General features: G+C 37.3%; 2 protein-coding genes across 3 annotated transcripts in view; one reads left to right on the top strand and one right to left on the bottom strand.

The window, feature by feature from the left end:
• LOC135073771 (solute carrier family 12 member 6) overlaps positions 1-15,939 on the top strand; it is a 419,228-nt gene that overhangs the window by 66,887 nt on the left and 336,402 nt on the right. The window lies entirely within an intron of this gene.
• Positions 164-8,968, bottom strand: LOC135073674 (uncharacterized). Its single transcript, XM_063967822.1, has 5 exons — positions 8,894-8,968; positions 8,644-8,712; positions 2,582-2,661; positions 1,951-2,099; positions 164-334 (listed from the first exon to the last, which is right to left on the bottom strand). The coding sequence occupies exons 1-5, from the start codon at positions 8,900-8,902 to the stop codon at positions 279-281; spliced, it is 363 nt and encodes a 120-aa protein (XP_063823892.1). The 5' UTR covers positions 8,903-8,968; the 3' UTR covers positions 164-278.

Genomic DNA, 15,939 nt, shown 5'->3' with positions numbered 1-15,939 from the left:
TGAACCGATTTTGATGAAATTTGTAGATAGTTTGAGTCCCGGGAAAGACATAGGATAGTTTTTATCCCGGTTTTTGAAACAGGGACGCTCGCGATAAAGTTTTTCTGTGAGCCAAAATTCCACGCGGGCGAAGCTGCGGGCGGAAAGCTAGTAAAAGAAATAAAACAATAAATAGTATGTGTATTTAATTAAAACAACAATTTGCATATATTTTCCGCCAACAAGCCTTTGAACAAGACATCAGTTTTGTGTGGTCTTATACTCATATCAATGAGCATTCAATTTGTTGAGCATTCCCTTTCGAGATTAGGTGTATATCCCTTCTGATCTTTAACCCTTTCAGACCTGAATTATTTTTTTTCACCCGATCAATTTAATTAAATTTATGCAACTAAAGTATAGTAAGATATCTAAGAAAAAAATCATGAAAAAAATCCTAGTGTTATACTTTTCGAGAAAATGCATTTTCTTTTTATGTCTACAAATGTGGCCATCCGTCCCACGTGAAAAAAAACTTAAGGATTAACAGTGTTATTGAAATAATAGAACGTACTATTTTGGAACTCTTTTTAATTAGTTTTTATAAAAAAAAAAACTTTTTTTTGTCTAAATAACCAAATTAAATCTCTTCTTTTATCATCATCATGATCATCATCATCATCTCAGCCCTATGGCTGAGATGATGACGTCCACCGCTGAACATAGGACTCCCCCAATGGTTCCCATGTTGCCCGTTTGGTAGCAGCCTGCGTCCAGAGCTTTCCTGCTACCTTTATGATGTCGTCGGTCCACCTTGTGGGTGGACGTCTCACGCTGCGTTTTCCGGTACGCGGCCTCCTCTCCAGAACCTTGCTGCTCCATCGGCCGTCAGTTCTGCGTACTATGTGCCCTGCCTATTGCCACTTCAGCTTGCAAATCCGTCGGGCTATGTCAGCGACTTTAGTTCGTTTACGGATCTCCTTATTTCTGATTCGATCTCGTAAAGAAACACCGAGCATAGCCCTATCTATAGCACGCTGTACAACTTTGAGCTTCTGTATAAGGCCTATAGTGAGAGGCCACGTTTCCAAACCATAAGTCATCACTGGTAACACATTGGTTGTACCTACACTTTAGTCTTCAGGCACTGAGGTCATCATCATCATCATCATCATCATTTCAGCCATAGGACGTCCCAACCGAGTTGGATTCGACGATTGACCTCTTTCTCGAAATTGGACCTACCTAGCTGAATCGTTTGTCCGAGGTAGACATACTTGTCAACAATTTCGAGGAATCGATCAATGGCTTCTCCATTCTCTTAGTTATCTGAAGATAGCACAAAATCAGATAGATTTCCGTCATCTCAGTGTTCTCAAGGCCTCTAGTAAGGACATTTTGACATTATATTATCTGGACATAAAAAAAAATGATTTACATAATTATTTAATACATAAAATAAATATATTATATTATTTCTAACATAAATGTATTTCTGAACAATAAAAAAGTTGAAATAAAAATGAATTTATAATAAAACCGTTATCACTTGGAACAATTTCAAAATGCTTAGTTGCCTCCTGATGGGATCATTTGAGTACAAATCTAAAAGTCGAGATTAGTAATACAAAGACAACACAAAATACACAAATTGTATGTTCCATGTGTCCCTTGTAATAATAAATACACGCTAGTATTTATTACAGAAGATATCTGTTACTATTTCATATTTTTCCGAAATAGAATAAAGAGCTCACCTGCACAGTTCAAATCACGCTCGGGCACTGGTTGAAACTTGTCAATTAGTGCTATTATACCACGAGAGATGGCGTTAAAAGTACTGAATTAGGTAGTTTATTATGTGAACAAATGAAGACAACCATTTTAAGTTTCAAATGTACAGAGTTAAGTTTATAATTTTGATTTATATTTTATGTCTACAATTGTGGACGCCAGGTCTGAAAGGGTTAATATACTGGCGGTAATAATCCTCAAAGAGGGATGAAATTTTTATTGTAGTCCAGATAGAGCCTAAACCAAATACTTTCAGGTATTCAGCGTCGCTGTCTTCGTTTATGATATAGCCATCAGCTTCATAAATGGTGCCCTTTTCGCTAAAGCTGAAAATGAATATTATCACGTTAGGAATGAACAAACACCAAAAGAAGAACTGATACAAAGTATTAAGTGAAGAGGTTTTAACTTTATTGAAAGATCAACTAGGGCTTAAGATAATTTTTAGTTTGAAAATTCGCTTGATAATTCACAAATTTTTGTATGAAAAAAAAAAACGGACGGGTTCCGTAAAAGGTTATTTTTATACAAAAATAATCTTTTTTTGTGTTAACTGAGAAGTTAGATTTTTTCACAGCTTCAACAGGCTATTATAGATAGACCTTATATCGTTTTAATTTCAACTTGATACCCGTTAGTTCCCGCGATAAAGTGTCTTGCTTTTTGACTGACAGAAATAGGGACGGTCAACAAAGTGATCATTATAGGGTTTTTTAAGGTTGTGTATTTTCCATTTGAGATACAGCACCCTAAAAATCTTATATTCTGCACATTAAATAGCAATTTTGTAAGTAAAGAACATACTCACATGAAATGGTGGGAGGTACTGTTTTTTAAGTCAGCGTCGCGATGATAATCAATCGTGGCATTTAATTCGTACACATAACACTGTTCACAATAAGACAACGCTCAAAACTGAATTTCCAATTTATGGGAATTAAAAAGCCACTCAGATTTCATTTATACAGTACTAGAGATGTTACTCGTATAATGACACGCAATATCTGGGTTTGTACTTGACGGCAATACTCGCGCTTTCATTATAAACTATCACTGCTATCACTGGATTCTACCAATTCCATGATGATGTAGCAACAACACAGCCAAAACGTAAGTTGTAAGTAGGTACCCATGTACTTACTATCGGGTGTCATAGATAGATTTACTAAAATGTTTTGAGTTTGTGGAGAATATTTTTAAATGAGGGATCTTGAACATTCACCCTCCTTACTAAATAAAAGTTGCACAATTGTTGAACACTGTTTTAAAATGACATTTCCATACTAAACGCCACTTTAAAACACTGTTCAACGAGCGTGTAAGTTTTATTAGTAAGGGGTAGGTTTTTAACGTACAGGTACTTAGCGTCAAATCGTTCGTGACACCACAAAAGTGGCCAAAAAGTTGACAACACATCCCGATTCCAAGTAACAAAGACGTGTTGCGAACTTTTTGCTACTTTGCGTGTCACGAACTGACTGTACAATACCCTATTTTTAATGATTAAACGAACTTAAAAAGTGAAGTTCTATCATAATTATGCGAGGGCTTTGTCCGAAGAGATTAGAAATAAGAACTATGTAGTATCACGTACGGTGCTGCCAGTTTACGCACTGTTAGTTGAGGATTTTTTTTTTTTTTTTTTGTGGGTATCTCACTTTACATCTTATTTGACATTGGTATCCGTCGTCAGTTAGTTTGGAGTAGTAATTTGTATTTTTTATCATTTCACTAATATGGGGGTTTGTGTTTTTAATAATATACATATAATGATTGTTAAAGACGGGTGGGAGGGTTTCTAATCTCTTCGGACAAAGCCCTCGCATAATTATGATAGAACTTCACTTTTTAAGTTCGTTTAATCATTAATTATGCTCGTGCTTTGTCCTCGAGATTAGAAATAAGAACTATGTAGATTTTGAGAGAACTGATGTGAAATGATAATAAAAACAAAGCTGTTTATTACTTTGCAAAAATAATAAATCATTAGTAAGAATACAATGCTTGTTTTATAATTACTATTAAGTGTGACATAACTGTCGTAGTTACCCGAGTGAATACTTTCGTATAATTGATAATTATTATTAAGGGTAAGTAATTAAAGGCAAGTATAATTAGCTGTTATATTAGCCATAATTTAAGTGGGAAAGTTAATTATTGTTTCCCAAATCAATTGTCAGTATTAGGTTCTTCTGGCAATTAAATGTTGATTGTTATTTCTGGACGCAATAGGCATTCTATTAAAGAATTTGCCCAAAGTAGCTATTTGAAATAACGCTCCAACCGGGGGTAATTCTGATAATCAAGATTAATTCCTAATGTATGTGCTCTAGACGAGGCAGCATGCCTCGTGCTGTGAGTGGTGAATATCAAGGTGTCAATATCACAAGCCTGCAATGTTAATTGAACTAAACTTGTGACTAAACTAAGTGCTCGGTGTTAGAGCGGTAAACAATTTCGTAAGCAACACTTTGCACAAAATGCTTGTACATGACATAAATTGTCAAAACAATACCAAGATTGATTGTTGTGAACTTGGGCGCGATGTCGTGATTAAATTGAATATTTGTATGCATAATATTTGAATGCTTATAAGGAAGGTTTGAACAATGTGTGTAATAATTACACTAACAAATGACAGTAAAATGGCTAATTTCTCAATATTTTAATTTTTTTTTTGGAAACCATAATATCTGATTATGTTTCCAATATGACAGCCAAATTAAAAGACAAGCTTATTACAGCTATCGAAATTCACAATTTTTTATTAAAATAGTGGAATCTAATACCTCAATGAATGATAGTTATGGTAAAAGTAAAACAATTTCCTTGAACAATTATTGTACTGCTTGATCATCAGACAATGATGAAGATATAATATCCATAGATAGATGAAGATGTAATCTTCGTTTTATATGAGACATTTAGACACATGTAGCGTTTTTATTTTTATCCAATTAAAGAAACAAAGCTAGACTACATTATAAGGGTACTGCTAGTATACCCGTCGCTTGATCACATGTGATTTTTGCAATGTATGTGTAATACAAAAAAGGAAGGAAACCGCAGAAATAAGCTTGACCTTGTTGTCTTAAAATTTTAATTGCGTATGCATCAGGGTACCTATCTAATTTAGGGTATATAACGATAACGAATTTAGCAAAATTAACGATGCCACGTTCTCCAAATGCAAAAATAATAAAATGGTGAATTTGGTAATGTCGAGTCCATACTAATATTGAATGGACTCTTCAAGATTCGGTATCTACCATGCTATTATCTAGATAAGATAGATCATTAGATGGGACACATCATTGTGTATTGATGATTATAATGATTTTTCTAGTTTCGCATCATTGCCACAATTATTTTTATTTGTGTTAAGTGGGGGGAAACTGCACGCCACCTATGCGGTGTACAAAACTGAATTTCATTCTGAGAAACTGAAAATTTTGAAGATCCTTAGTAAATACTTTTAGGCCAAGAAAGGTCAATGTTTGGAATCTTTGCAGATTAATTCTTATATTATGTTTTTAATATTAGATAATATTAATAAAATAAAATAGATGTTGGACCATGGGTCCCCAGAAGTTTCCCCGTAACACGCCGCCCCCCATCCCGTAGTTGAGACATCGGAGTACTATATTTCATGACACTTAATATAAGTTTATGAATAGCCTGATATAATTGCAATTTTTCTATGTCCGAATATAATCATGTATTATGTGATTTATACTGACATTTATTATTGGTTGTGAGATTGAAATCACATAACTCTATCCTAGTACAACAGAGTCACTTATTACTAGTGACCACTGATGGTAAAAATTTAAAAGCCAACCGACATATTTTACGAGATTCAACTGTTGCGGTTCTGAGCTGGATGCGGCTGGTGCGCTCACGAGCATGACACGTGATGACTGTTTTGAAAGTCAGGAGGTCAAGTCCTCTGTTTTCATCGGTTGTCTGCCTTTCGGGGAAGTCCCTTCAAGGTTAAATTCGTATAAGAAAGGACTTTTTGGTGGCTGCTGATTTGATTTTGGGATTCAATTCCAGATCAGCCCCAAACTTTGAAGTTCGCTAGGCAGTTTTTCGTGTTTTGGAAAGTTTTTATCAAAAGACATGGCGTCAATCTTCGGTGTTTGTAATAAATAAATAAATAGATGAGTCTTTTAACAATTTCACACAGCGCCAGCTGGCCCCAAAGTAGGTAATAATTGATCTTATCTTTAATGAGTCTAAGTAGAATTACGTTTTTTCTGATAAGGAATTCTTAGTAGACAGTCGAGAAAATGCGATTGGCATCGATAAGAAATTCATATTAAGGTAATTGTGTTGAGGCTTGTCCTACACAGGATCATCACCAATATTACAATCTCATCATGAAGGGGCGCAGCTGTTTCAGACCAACAGCGTTGCAGGTGTCGAATCTAATTGATTTCTAGTTTCAGCAGCAGCGGAAGCGGCGCAGATGTCAACGAGAGCAGCAGCGTCGGCGGCGGCAGGGTTCGAGGCTAAGGGTTCTGAGTCCAATGTTTCGATAGCCACTAATGGTTTTTCACCTGCTAACGATTTGGCGTGTATCATATCACCACCCGGTAGTGTGGATATAAACCCATCAAATTATGTCTTATTAAGACAACTCCCAATTTTTAAACAAGTAGGTATGCATTATTGCATTTTTTTTTAATGTGATATGTACTTTTACCAGTATGGAACAGCCCTTTTGACTGCCTGCTAAAATATGTAGCGGGTAGGTAACAACTTAACACGAATTATCTGCATGCCTAGTAATATTAACGTTCATATCAATTTAAAATTAAATATCGCCAAATTGTTATCACCGAAAAACTTAGACTTGAACTTACTTGACTTGAAGAATTAAGTAGGTAAGACAGTAAAATTACAACCCGTTGTAGTTGCCCGCAATACCGTAAGTATCGTAATATTTTTAGGATTCTGCGTCTGATTTAGAGGGTAGGTATTGTTGATAATACCGCAAACCATCATATTATAAAAATCACACAGCTCCGCAGTATGGTAGTATGGGTAATTATTATTTAAAAAAATAATTAACTTCGAACATCTGATTTAGAAGTAGGTTATTAATGCAAAGTTTTTAGTGCCGCAAACCCTTAGATATAGATAAATCATAACATTACGAACGTCTGATTTGGAGGCAAGTATATATTAATATCGCAAACTGTCAGACAAAAATAACCACACAAATTAAATAACGTGACAACCCGTGTACGGTTGCCCGCAATTTATGGTAGTATGTGTAATGATAATATTGTATTAAGTAAATATAATTTACTGTATTCGTCTGAATTAGAGGTAGGTAATAACTCAAACGTTAAAACGCAAATCGTCAGACAAAAACCACAACTAGCATAACGTGACAACCTGATATGGTTGCCCGCAATATGGTAGTATGTGTAATGATAATATTGTATTAAGTAAATAGAATTTACTGTATTCGTCTGAATTAGAGGTAGGTAATAACTCAAACGTTAAAACGCAAATCGTCAGACAAAAAACCACAACTAGCATAACGTGACAACCTGGTATGGTTGCCCGCAATATGGTAGTATGTGTAATGATAATATTATAATAAAAATAATTTACCGTATTCGTCTGAATTAGAGGTAGGAGTAGAACTCGAACGTTAAACCGCAAACCCTCAGACAAAAAACACAACTAGCATAAGAAGACAACCCGGTATGGTTGCCCGCACCATGGTAGTATGTGTAATAATGGATAGAACTTACTGCATCTGTCTTCTTCTTCGTTTGGTTGAAGGCGATGAACTTACGTTTTTTCTAATTGTCTGAATTAGAGGTAGGAGTAGAACTCAAACGTTAAACCGCAACCCCTCAGACAAAAAACACAACTGGCATAAGGAGACAACCCGGGATGGTTGCCCGCACTATGGTAGTATGTGTAATGATGATGTTCTTCTTCTTCTTCTTTTGGTTGAAGGCGATGAACTTGCGATTTTTCCAATTGTCTGAATTAGGGGTAGGAGTAGAACTCAAACGTTAAACCGCAAACCCTCAGACAAAAAACACAACTGGCATAAAGAGACAACCCGGGATGGTTGTTCGCATTATGGTAATGTGTAATGATGATGTTCTTCTTCTTCTTCTTTTGGTTGAAGGCGATGAACTTGCGATTTTTCCCAATTGTCTGAATTAGGGGTAGGAGTAGAACTCAAACGTAAAACCGCAAACCCTCAGACAAAAAACACAACTGGCATAAAGAGACAACCCGGGATGGTTGTTCGCATTATGGTAATGTGTAATGATGATGTTCTTCTTCTTCTTCTTTTGGTTGAAGGCGATGAACTTGCGATTTTTCCAATTGTCTGAATTAGGGGTAGGAGTAGAACTCAAACGTTAAACCGCAAACCCTCAGACAAAAAACACAACTGGCATAAAGAGACAACCCGGGATGGTTGTTCGCATTATGGTAATGTGTAACGATGATCTTCTGTTGAACCGCTTGAACGACGTTCAGCACCCCATATCTTCTGCTCCAATTTATTTATTTTCTTCAGCAAATGTTCCTTATCCTCATTTGACGTTTTTCGTTCGGCATTTTGACGACACAAAAACACTATTTTTAACACTGGGTACGTATTTAAGTAGAAGAAGTGCGAACTGGCAGAGCACTGAATCGTGACTGACGACGGATACCAATGTCAAATAAGATGTAAAGTGAGATACCCACAAAAAAAAAAAAAAATCCTCAACTAACAGTGCGTAAACTGGCATCACCGTACGTGATACTACATAGTTCTTATTTCTAATCTCGAGGACAAAGCACGAGCATAATTGTAAATAAAGTTGTTATTGAGCGTTATTTTACTGTGTACGGAAGATGTTCATCCTGGGTGTCCTGGGCCACAGACAGGGCAAGTAGACACAGTGGGATTATCTGAAATAGGAAAAAAAATCACTACAGTGAAAACAATCACATTTGAGGTCATAACCTTGGCGTTTAATTCACTTACACTTGAACCATCCTAGCTTTAAAACCAATAATACACTTGGGATGTATCTAATGGTGATTAGGATATTTAAATGCGTAGGTAGCTTATTTTTGAAAACTTACTCACCGATTTCATATTTTATTTTTTGAATGTAGCTGTCTGTCGCAGACGAAACGAACAAAATGAGACCTAGCAGTGGTGATCCGGCTTATAAAGTGATGGATATTTTTTTTATTATAATGATCACACAAAAACATAATAATCTGGTTGTTCCAAAATAATTCATAAGGCTGTAAGCACACGCACACGATGCTTTTGATTTATTCTCAATTTTGCATGTTAACCAGTTCAGATGATCTTCGGCTTCTGAGAACATGTAGAGTCGTTTAATACCATGATGATCATGACAGATGAATCATCAACACACAGCGGCAGCCTATATTCAATTCTCATCTAGTTGGGTCAAAAAGTCAAGGTCAAAATCGTCTATCCGGCATCTTCCAAAATTATGCACCGCGGCAACAGTGCTGCAGTGGCGGCGTAGCATGGGTTGGCACCCGGGGCGATTACAAGTCATAAGTCCTAAGGCACCCCCTGGTACCCCCCAGTATTATGGGGTTACCTACCGATTCGAAGATTAAAGACAATCGCACCCCCCCGTATCATGACATAGACCGCAGACTTGCCATAATGTAGTGTGATGAGTACTAATCTGCGCGACTTGTGTCACCCCCTAATGCTTGGCACCCGGGGCGGTTCATTCCGTGACTCGTATTGTATCCTTGATGAATATTAATTTTATCGACAACAATAAAGGTGACTTTGCAGCATCGATATTATTAAATTTAAATAACCTAAAATAAATGCCAATTTGTCTGTTTGTTGCACTTGTTAATATTACATAATTACTATAGTAGCCGCCCGCGACTTCGTCCGCGTGGATCCCGTTTTACCCTCTTGGGGTTGAATTTTGCAAAATCCAGTCTTAGTGAGCACCATAAAGTTAATATTCCTTCGGAATAGAGCAACAAAGAATGAGCGAGCGAGATGTCACTATCTGCAACCCTGTGTGATAAAAAGAGATGTGTGATGCTGTCATCGTCACGTCAATAGAACCATTTTTGCAAAAGATTTGACAGGCAGTGACACTAAGAGGCACAAAAAAAATTTTAATTCATAGTTTTTTATAAAAATATCGTAAAATCCTGTTTATTTTTGGAAAATTTGTTTTCTAATATAATGGTGACCTGTTCCGTCCTTGATTGTGATGTACACCAAAGGAATAATCCTGCAAAATATTCATTTCACAGGTAAATTTATTGAAATCGACACCTCCAAACTTTAGCTTTATTTTTGTGAATGCGCTTAGAATTTTAAGCACTAAGTGTGATAATTATGTTCTTTAAACATTAATTTAAGTTGTAAGCAAAGATTTCATGCTGATAATCCAGAATTTATGAATATTTTGTGTAAAGAAATAATTTTCGTTTTACACTAGGGTTGTACCACAATCGATAAATATATTTTCTGCGCTGTTTATCACAGTCACTGCTGATTATGTAGGTACATAAATGGCGTTTGTATGTGAATATAGAAAAGTATTATTTTGTAATTACCTGTTAGTTAATAAACTAAACTAAATATTACATACTAAATATAAGGTGTTATTTTTTGTACTGATCATACTTTACCAACCCATCTAATAAAATCATACAAATACAACCCAAGTGTTTTAAAAAAAAAATTCAGGCTAGTTTTCGAGTAAAACGACAAAGAATGTTTCGAAAAAAATAAAAAATAAATCATCCTTTGAGCGCGGTGAGTATTCGTTTGTACGCACTATCGTAGTAGCCGGCCGAGGGCAACGACCACTGCCACGTGCCGCGCCGCGTGAGTCGGCCATATTGATATCGCTGCCAGTCGCTCCGCGCCCACAGCCCGCGCCGAGCCGCCGATCGGCATGCGGGAGCGCAACAACATAAATAATCGTCCCAGTCCGTCCAATGCGCCCAAACGTATTGCAGTGTATGTGTGATTTATTACAATGCCGCGCTTGATCAATAACAAAACGCAGGTGAAATTATGTTTCGGGCACACTAACTGGCCGACGAGAAACATTGACGAGTCGAAAACCTTCATACCTTGCTTGTTTGTAGCCGCGCAGCGCTTCAGGGAGCGCAGCCGTATCCTGACTTGACGAGATTCCGTGCGCTTCGAGGACGAAGTTCTGGATTTCAATTTCAATCACCGGCACAGTGCTGGCGGTACCCAGATGCGAGCGCCGCAGACGGCGGCTTTTGCGTAAAAATACGGAATGCCTTATCAAGGAGTAGTTGCCAGAGGGCCACGACCGCGACCTAGTTCTATCGATGGTTATTGCGGAAGTCTACCTAGGTACATACCTACAGTGTGATTTGGACAGATGAGTGCTTGTTTACGCGAAAGGGACTTTTTCCGTAAAAAAGTTAGTGCGCGAATTGTGAATACAACATCCGACGTGGTGTCTAGTGAACAGCAAGCAAGTGTGCAGCCCGAAAGCATTACCTCAATTCGATCGTGGCTAGATTAGACAGTGCAAGACAGTGTTTACGTGAACATTCAACAAAGGCTTGACGTTCAAAATGTATTGTGATTAGTGAAATAATAACCTAGGAACTTTAAATAACAACATTTAAAATAGGTAAATGTGTGAATAAGTAAAATCAATGAATCTAAAGTGTGATGGCAAATCATAATTTAGGAATAAAAACCAGGAAAATTGATCAGTGAGTTTTATTTACAACACCTATTCATATTCAATATTAGGGTGCATTTCCACTGAAGCGAAGCGAAGTAGTAATAGGTATGTACCTATCAATTTTTTATTACGTCTCTAAATAAATTGCGTAGGCATTACGAAACCGTAGATATTGAATTCCAATTTCTATCCTTTTTTTAAATTTCTAGTTTAACGCGGATGATTCGCCTCGGTTCGTTGGAAAAGTCCCCCGCTATTACACTAATGAAAATACACTTATTTACCTACTTATGTAGCTAGATTTTGTTTCTCCCAGCGCGTACTACCTATTAACATGACGTAACATCGTACATACTCACGAGTGATAATTTTTGGTAACGTAGGTTTAGTGTAATCTAACCTTTATGTGTGTGAACGTTGAATGAATGCGCGCGGCCATTGTTCGTACTCGTATGAATGAAATGAGTAAAGAAAGAGAGAGAGGCAGTGAGTGAAGACAGGATGGTTGTAAAAATAATATCTTTTTTTTGTTAGGAAAAGTAAAAACAAAAACTAGCCTGATTTTTTTTTTAAAAACACTTGGGTTGTATTTGTATGATTTTATTAGATGCGTTGGTAAAGTATGATCAGTACAAAAAATAACACCTTATATAATAATAAATATGTTCATGCACACAGATGTTTGTACTGTGCGGGAATCGAACCCGCTACCTCCGGAATAGTAGTCCGTTTCGAACCACTACACTATACGGCCAACAACGATTATTACATCGTTAGAATCCTATTTTCTTACGTTATCGTCAGAATTATCATTTTTTAATTATTGTTTTACTCCTACTAATATTATAAATGCGAAAGTTTGTATGGATGTCTTGATGTTTGTAACTCTCACTCTTTCAAATAAATAAGTTGAATAATTTTAATCTTCTGAGTTTTTTTTTTTATTTTCTTAGGCCACTCTCCCAATTCCCATATACCTACAATCCCATTCCATCCTATTCTATTTATATTATTACTGTTAGGTGTTAATTAATATTTAATCGATATCGATATTCATGTGAAAAGTAACGACATACATCACTGACATGCACACATATTTATTTTTACACACACATATGACATCTCATTTTTGGTTTCGTTTGACAGCTCGTGATTGTTGCTCTATTCCGAAGGAATATTAACTTTATGGTGAGCACACGTTCTAAATTCCTTTTAGTAATCCCCCATGCAAAATTTGAGACTCCTTCTCCAATAGTGTCTGAGGTTTCGTGATAAGTGAGTCAGTCAGTGACCTTTCGTTTTTATGCATATAATATAGATTATCTTATTTATTGAATTAGAGTTTGGCAAAGATGAGTGAGTTTCTTCTGCGACTTATTCTCACCACAATCCGATATGTTGTCCCAAAGGAGGGCAAACTATATTTGCCCAGATATGCAGTTGTGTGAGTAAGTGGCGATATTTCGGTCTTCTTGTAAACATCACTTTATAAAATACACGGGTCTAAGCTTAGTCCTTCAACTTGCCTAAAGTTTGGATCCCGAGTAATGGCCGCCATATTAGTTCCAAGGAGTTCTGACGTCACACTTGTTGCTTCTCCAAATAATTGCGATTCCTGAATAAATCGACGGTCCCTACGTATAGTTCAGTATCTACCAGTTCCGTGATTTGCCGTTTTTGTTTGCAAAACCTTCAGAGCACCCAACAGTTTCGGCTCAGTTAAAAAAACATACAGTTTTTATTCAAATTTAACCTTAAAACGTCAAAAAACAAATCCCGCAACTACAAAATTAGAACGATTTCCGCAGTAAAATTGCATTAGTGGGAGTTAAGAAATTTTACGTTAGACCGCACGACTTTATCCGCGCGCCCAGCCCCGCAACTGCCACTTTCATCCGCGCAGATCGAGTAAATTGATACGTAATTTATGAAGGAAATAGGTATTATTATGATTTCTGACTTAATTTATTTCAGTCAACATTAAACCAACGGTAAATTAATCAGTTAACTGTAGGCATAACGTAGTTGCGTTGTTTTACTCGGGAAAATTAAAGTTACTATTATAAGTAGGTGGCACTTACTTATTTTTACGCCGGAAAATTCAAGAATCTTCTAGCCGTAACTGCCACTAAAAATGTTTTACTTTGGAAAAGTTTGTTTTATGTCTATAAGTTAGTGCCAGTAACGGTGTTTTACGCTGAGAAATTGTATTTTAGCAATATTTGGTGGACACAAAAGTGAAGACAAAACAATATAAAATATGATATACAACACGACTGAAGTATTTAGGGTCATTTATTAGACTCAACGCAACCAAGTTCTTCTCCTATGCTACTTTATAATACATGATATAAGTAAAAAATCGTAAAATTTATTATATTTATTTATTAAGCACTAGCTGACCCGGCGAACTTCGTACCGCCTTAGCGTAGAGATTTTCTTTATATTTTTTTCCGTAAAAACCTTGTACAGAGTATTAGAAAACTACAAAAAAAAAATCAGCCAAATCGGTCAAGCCGTTTTCATGTTATGTCGTGACAACGGAAAACGGGTTTCATTTTTATATATATATAAGATAAGATAAGATATTAAGGCATTCAGAAATTAAGATAAGCAGGTAACACTTACAAACAAAAGTTTAAATTAACTGCATTTAGAATCTACTATTACATGATATTGCAAACATATACCCGTCAGAAGGATGAGGTATACCCACTAAAAATACCCTGGTGCCCCGTCACTCTCTATAAGTGCTAACTTTGAGATTCCGGACAAAGATCTCCCACCTACACGGCGACAGTTGGGACGAGAGCAACTGGAAGTACACAGCTTTTCCGTACACACACTCACCGTCAGCAGACGGTGGTGGTGGCCTATCTATGCAATGCCTTCCGTGCGGCCTCACGCCCCCGTTACGCTGGCCATTACCGAGGAAGGAAGATAGGAGGCAATCATACTGTCACCTCCCTGGAGCGAATTAAAATGCACCCGCACTTGGTTCGTAGTCGCGCTATCAGCTACTTATACCAAAAATAAAATTGGCTAGTGCTAGGGGCTGCTTTAGATTTGCCGCTGCAAAAATTTGGAATGACCTGCCACCACCGGTTCGCGCCGCATTGGATCTTACGCTACCGACCTTCCGCAAAAGATGTCGCAACTGGCTGCTTCAGGAGCAATCTCTGGCACTGGCTAATTATAAGTTCACATAGCAATTTGTAATTTTAGGAAATTGTAATTTTAAGTACCTATAAATTAATATTTATTTACTTAATTATGTATATCTTGGCTATGGCAGAATAACAGGGTTTGTGGGTCTCCTGCAATCACTGAGTCATAGACCATTTTGTCTCTTATGATTTTTGTATCTGTGAAAAACTGTAAATGAAACCTGTTTTGAGACTAATAAATACTTTCTATTCTATTCTATTCTATTCTATCGTACTGCAGCTTTTTGTGGCACCTTGTCTTCTCAGATAGATATGCTTCATTACCACCCAACTTTTGTTACCGTCCACATAGCTTTGACTATGCTCTCCCGCAAGAATGTGGTGTGTCGTATGCTCCTAGCCACCGCAATACAGGTAGGGCTCGAAGGATCCGTGCCCAGTCATGGTGCGATCGCTAGAGCAACCTTAAACTTCAGCACGAGTGCGAATAAGGTTCGGCGACCCAACTTAGCCACGGCCCACGGCGAGGTGGTTTATCAACTATTAGACTACAGCACAGTCTAGCGAGTCTCACGTCAAACGGCCTCTCTGTCCTCCTATGGTGGAGCTTTCACCTCGTTCTTCACGCTGCGTTAAAGACGACGATGTAGCCCTGTAGACTTTCTGGGCCTGTTAAGGTCTTAGAAGATGGGCAGCGTTACCCTTTCCTATGAGGGTGATGCCTTAGATGGGACAGAATCATGCTTTTGAGGGTACCAGTATAGATAGCGTATCTCCATAGCCTTCCGACATGAGAGTTTTCGGACCTCCAAATTAGGGAAGCAGCCATGAAAAAGCAAGCTGTCTTCCATTCGCACGGCGACGGATTGGAAAAAGTGCGAGCTGCCACTGGTTATATACATAAGGTCACCGTATTTGCGCTCACTACTTGGCGCCACTGGTGATTAACAGGATAACTCTTAGATATTTTGTCTGGGCCTTAGTTTTGACAGTGGTGTGGGCGTCAAGTGAAGGTGTCAGGGATGCCTTTAAATATATGTGGTCCCTGGCCTAGGGCGACCATAATGCCGTCTGTGGCGCCCAGGCAAGCCGCCTCGCTGTGAAAGTTATTTATTTATTTATGAGGATATTCTTGTAATGATGAAACTATCTGCATGACAGATACCTTGAAATATCCATGCCTTGAAAAGGGTTCCATTTAGTACCCAGTTGTATTCAATGTTCCACAAGATCGAACTCAAAAAAGAGCCATGTGGATCTTCGTACTC

Source organism: Ostrinia nubilalis, chromosome 1 (assembly GCF_963855985.1).
Source record: "Ostrinia nubilalis chromosome 1, ilOstNubi1.1, whole genome shotgun sequence".
NCBI lineage: Eukaryota > Metazoa > Arthropoda > Insecta > Lepidoptera > Crambidae > Ostrinia > Ostrinia nubilalis.
Note: the sequence above shows the minus strand (reverse complement) of the source record. Positions and strands in the feature narration are given on the sequence as shown.

Coding starts and splice junctions, on each gene's coding strand:
- LOC135073674 (XM_063967822.1), bottom strand. Junction 2,100..2,581: donor AGTACCTCCCACCATTTCAT/GTGAGTATGTTC, acceptor ATTCATTTTCAG/CTTTAGCGAAAAGGGCACCA. Junction 335..1,950: donor GGATTATTACCGCCAGTATA/TTAACCCTTTCA, acceptor GGTCTGAAAGGG/TTAAAGATCAGAAGGGATAT.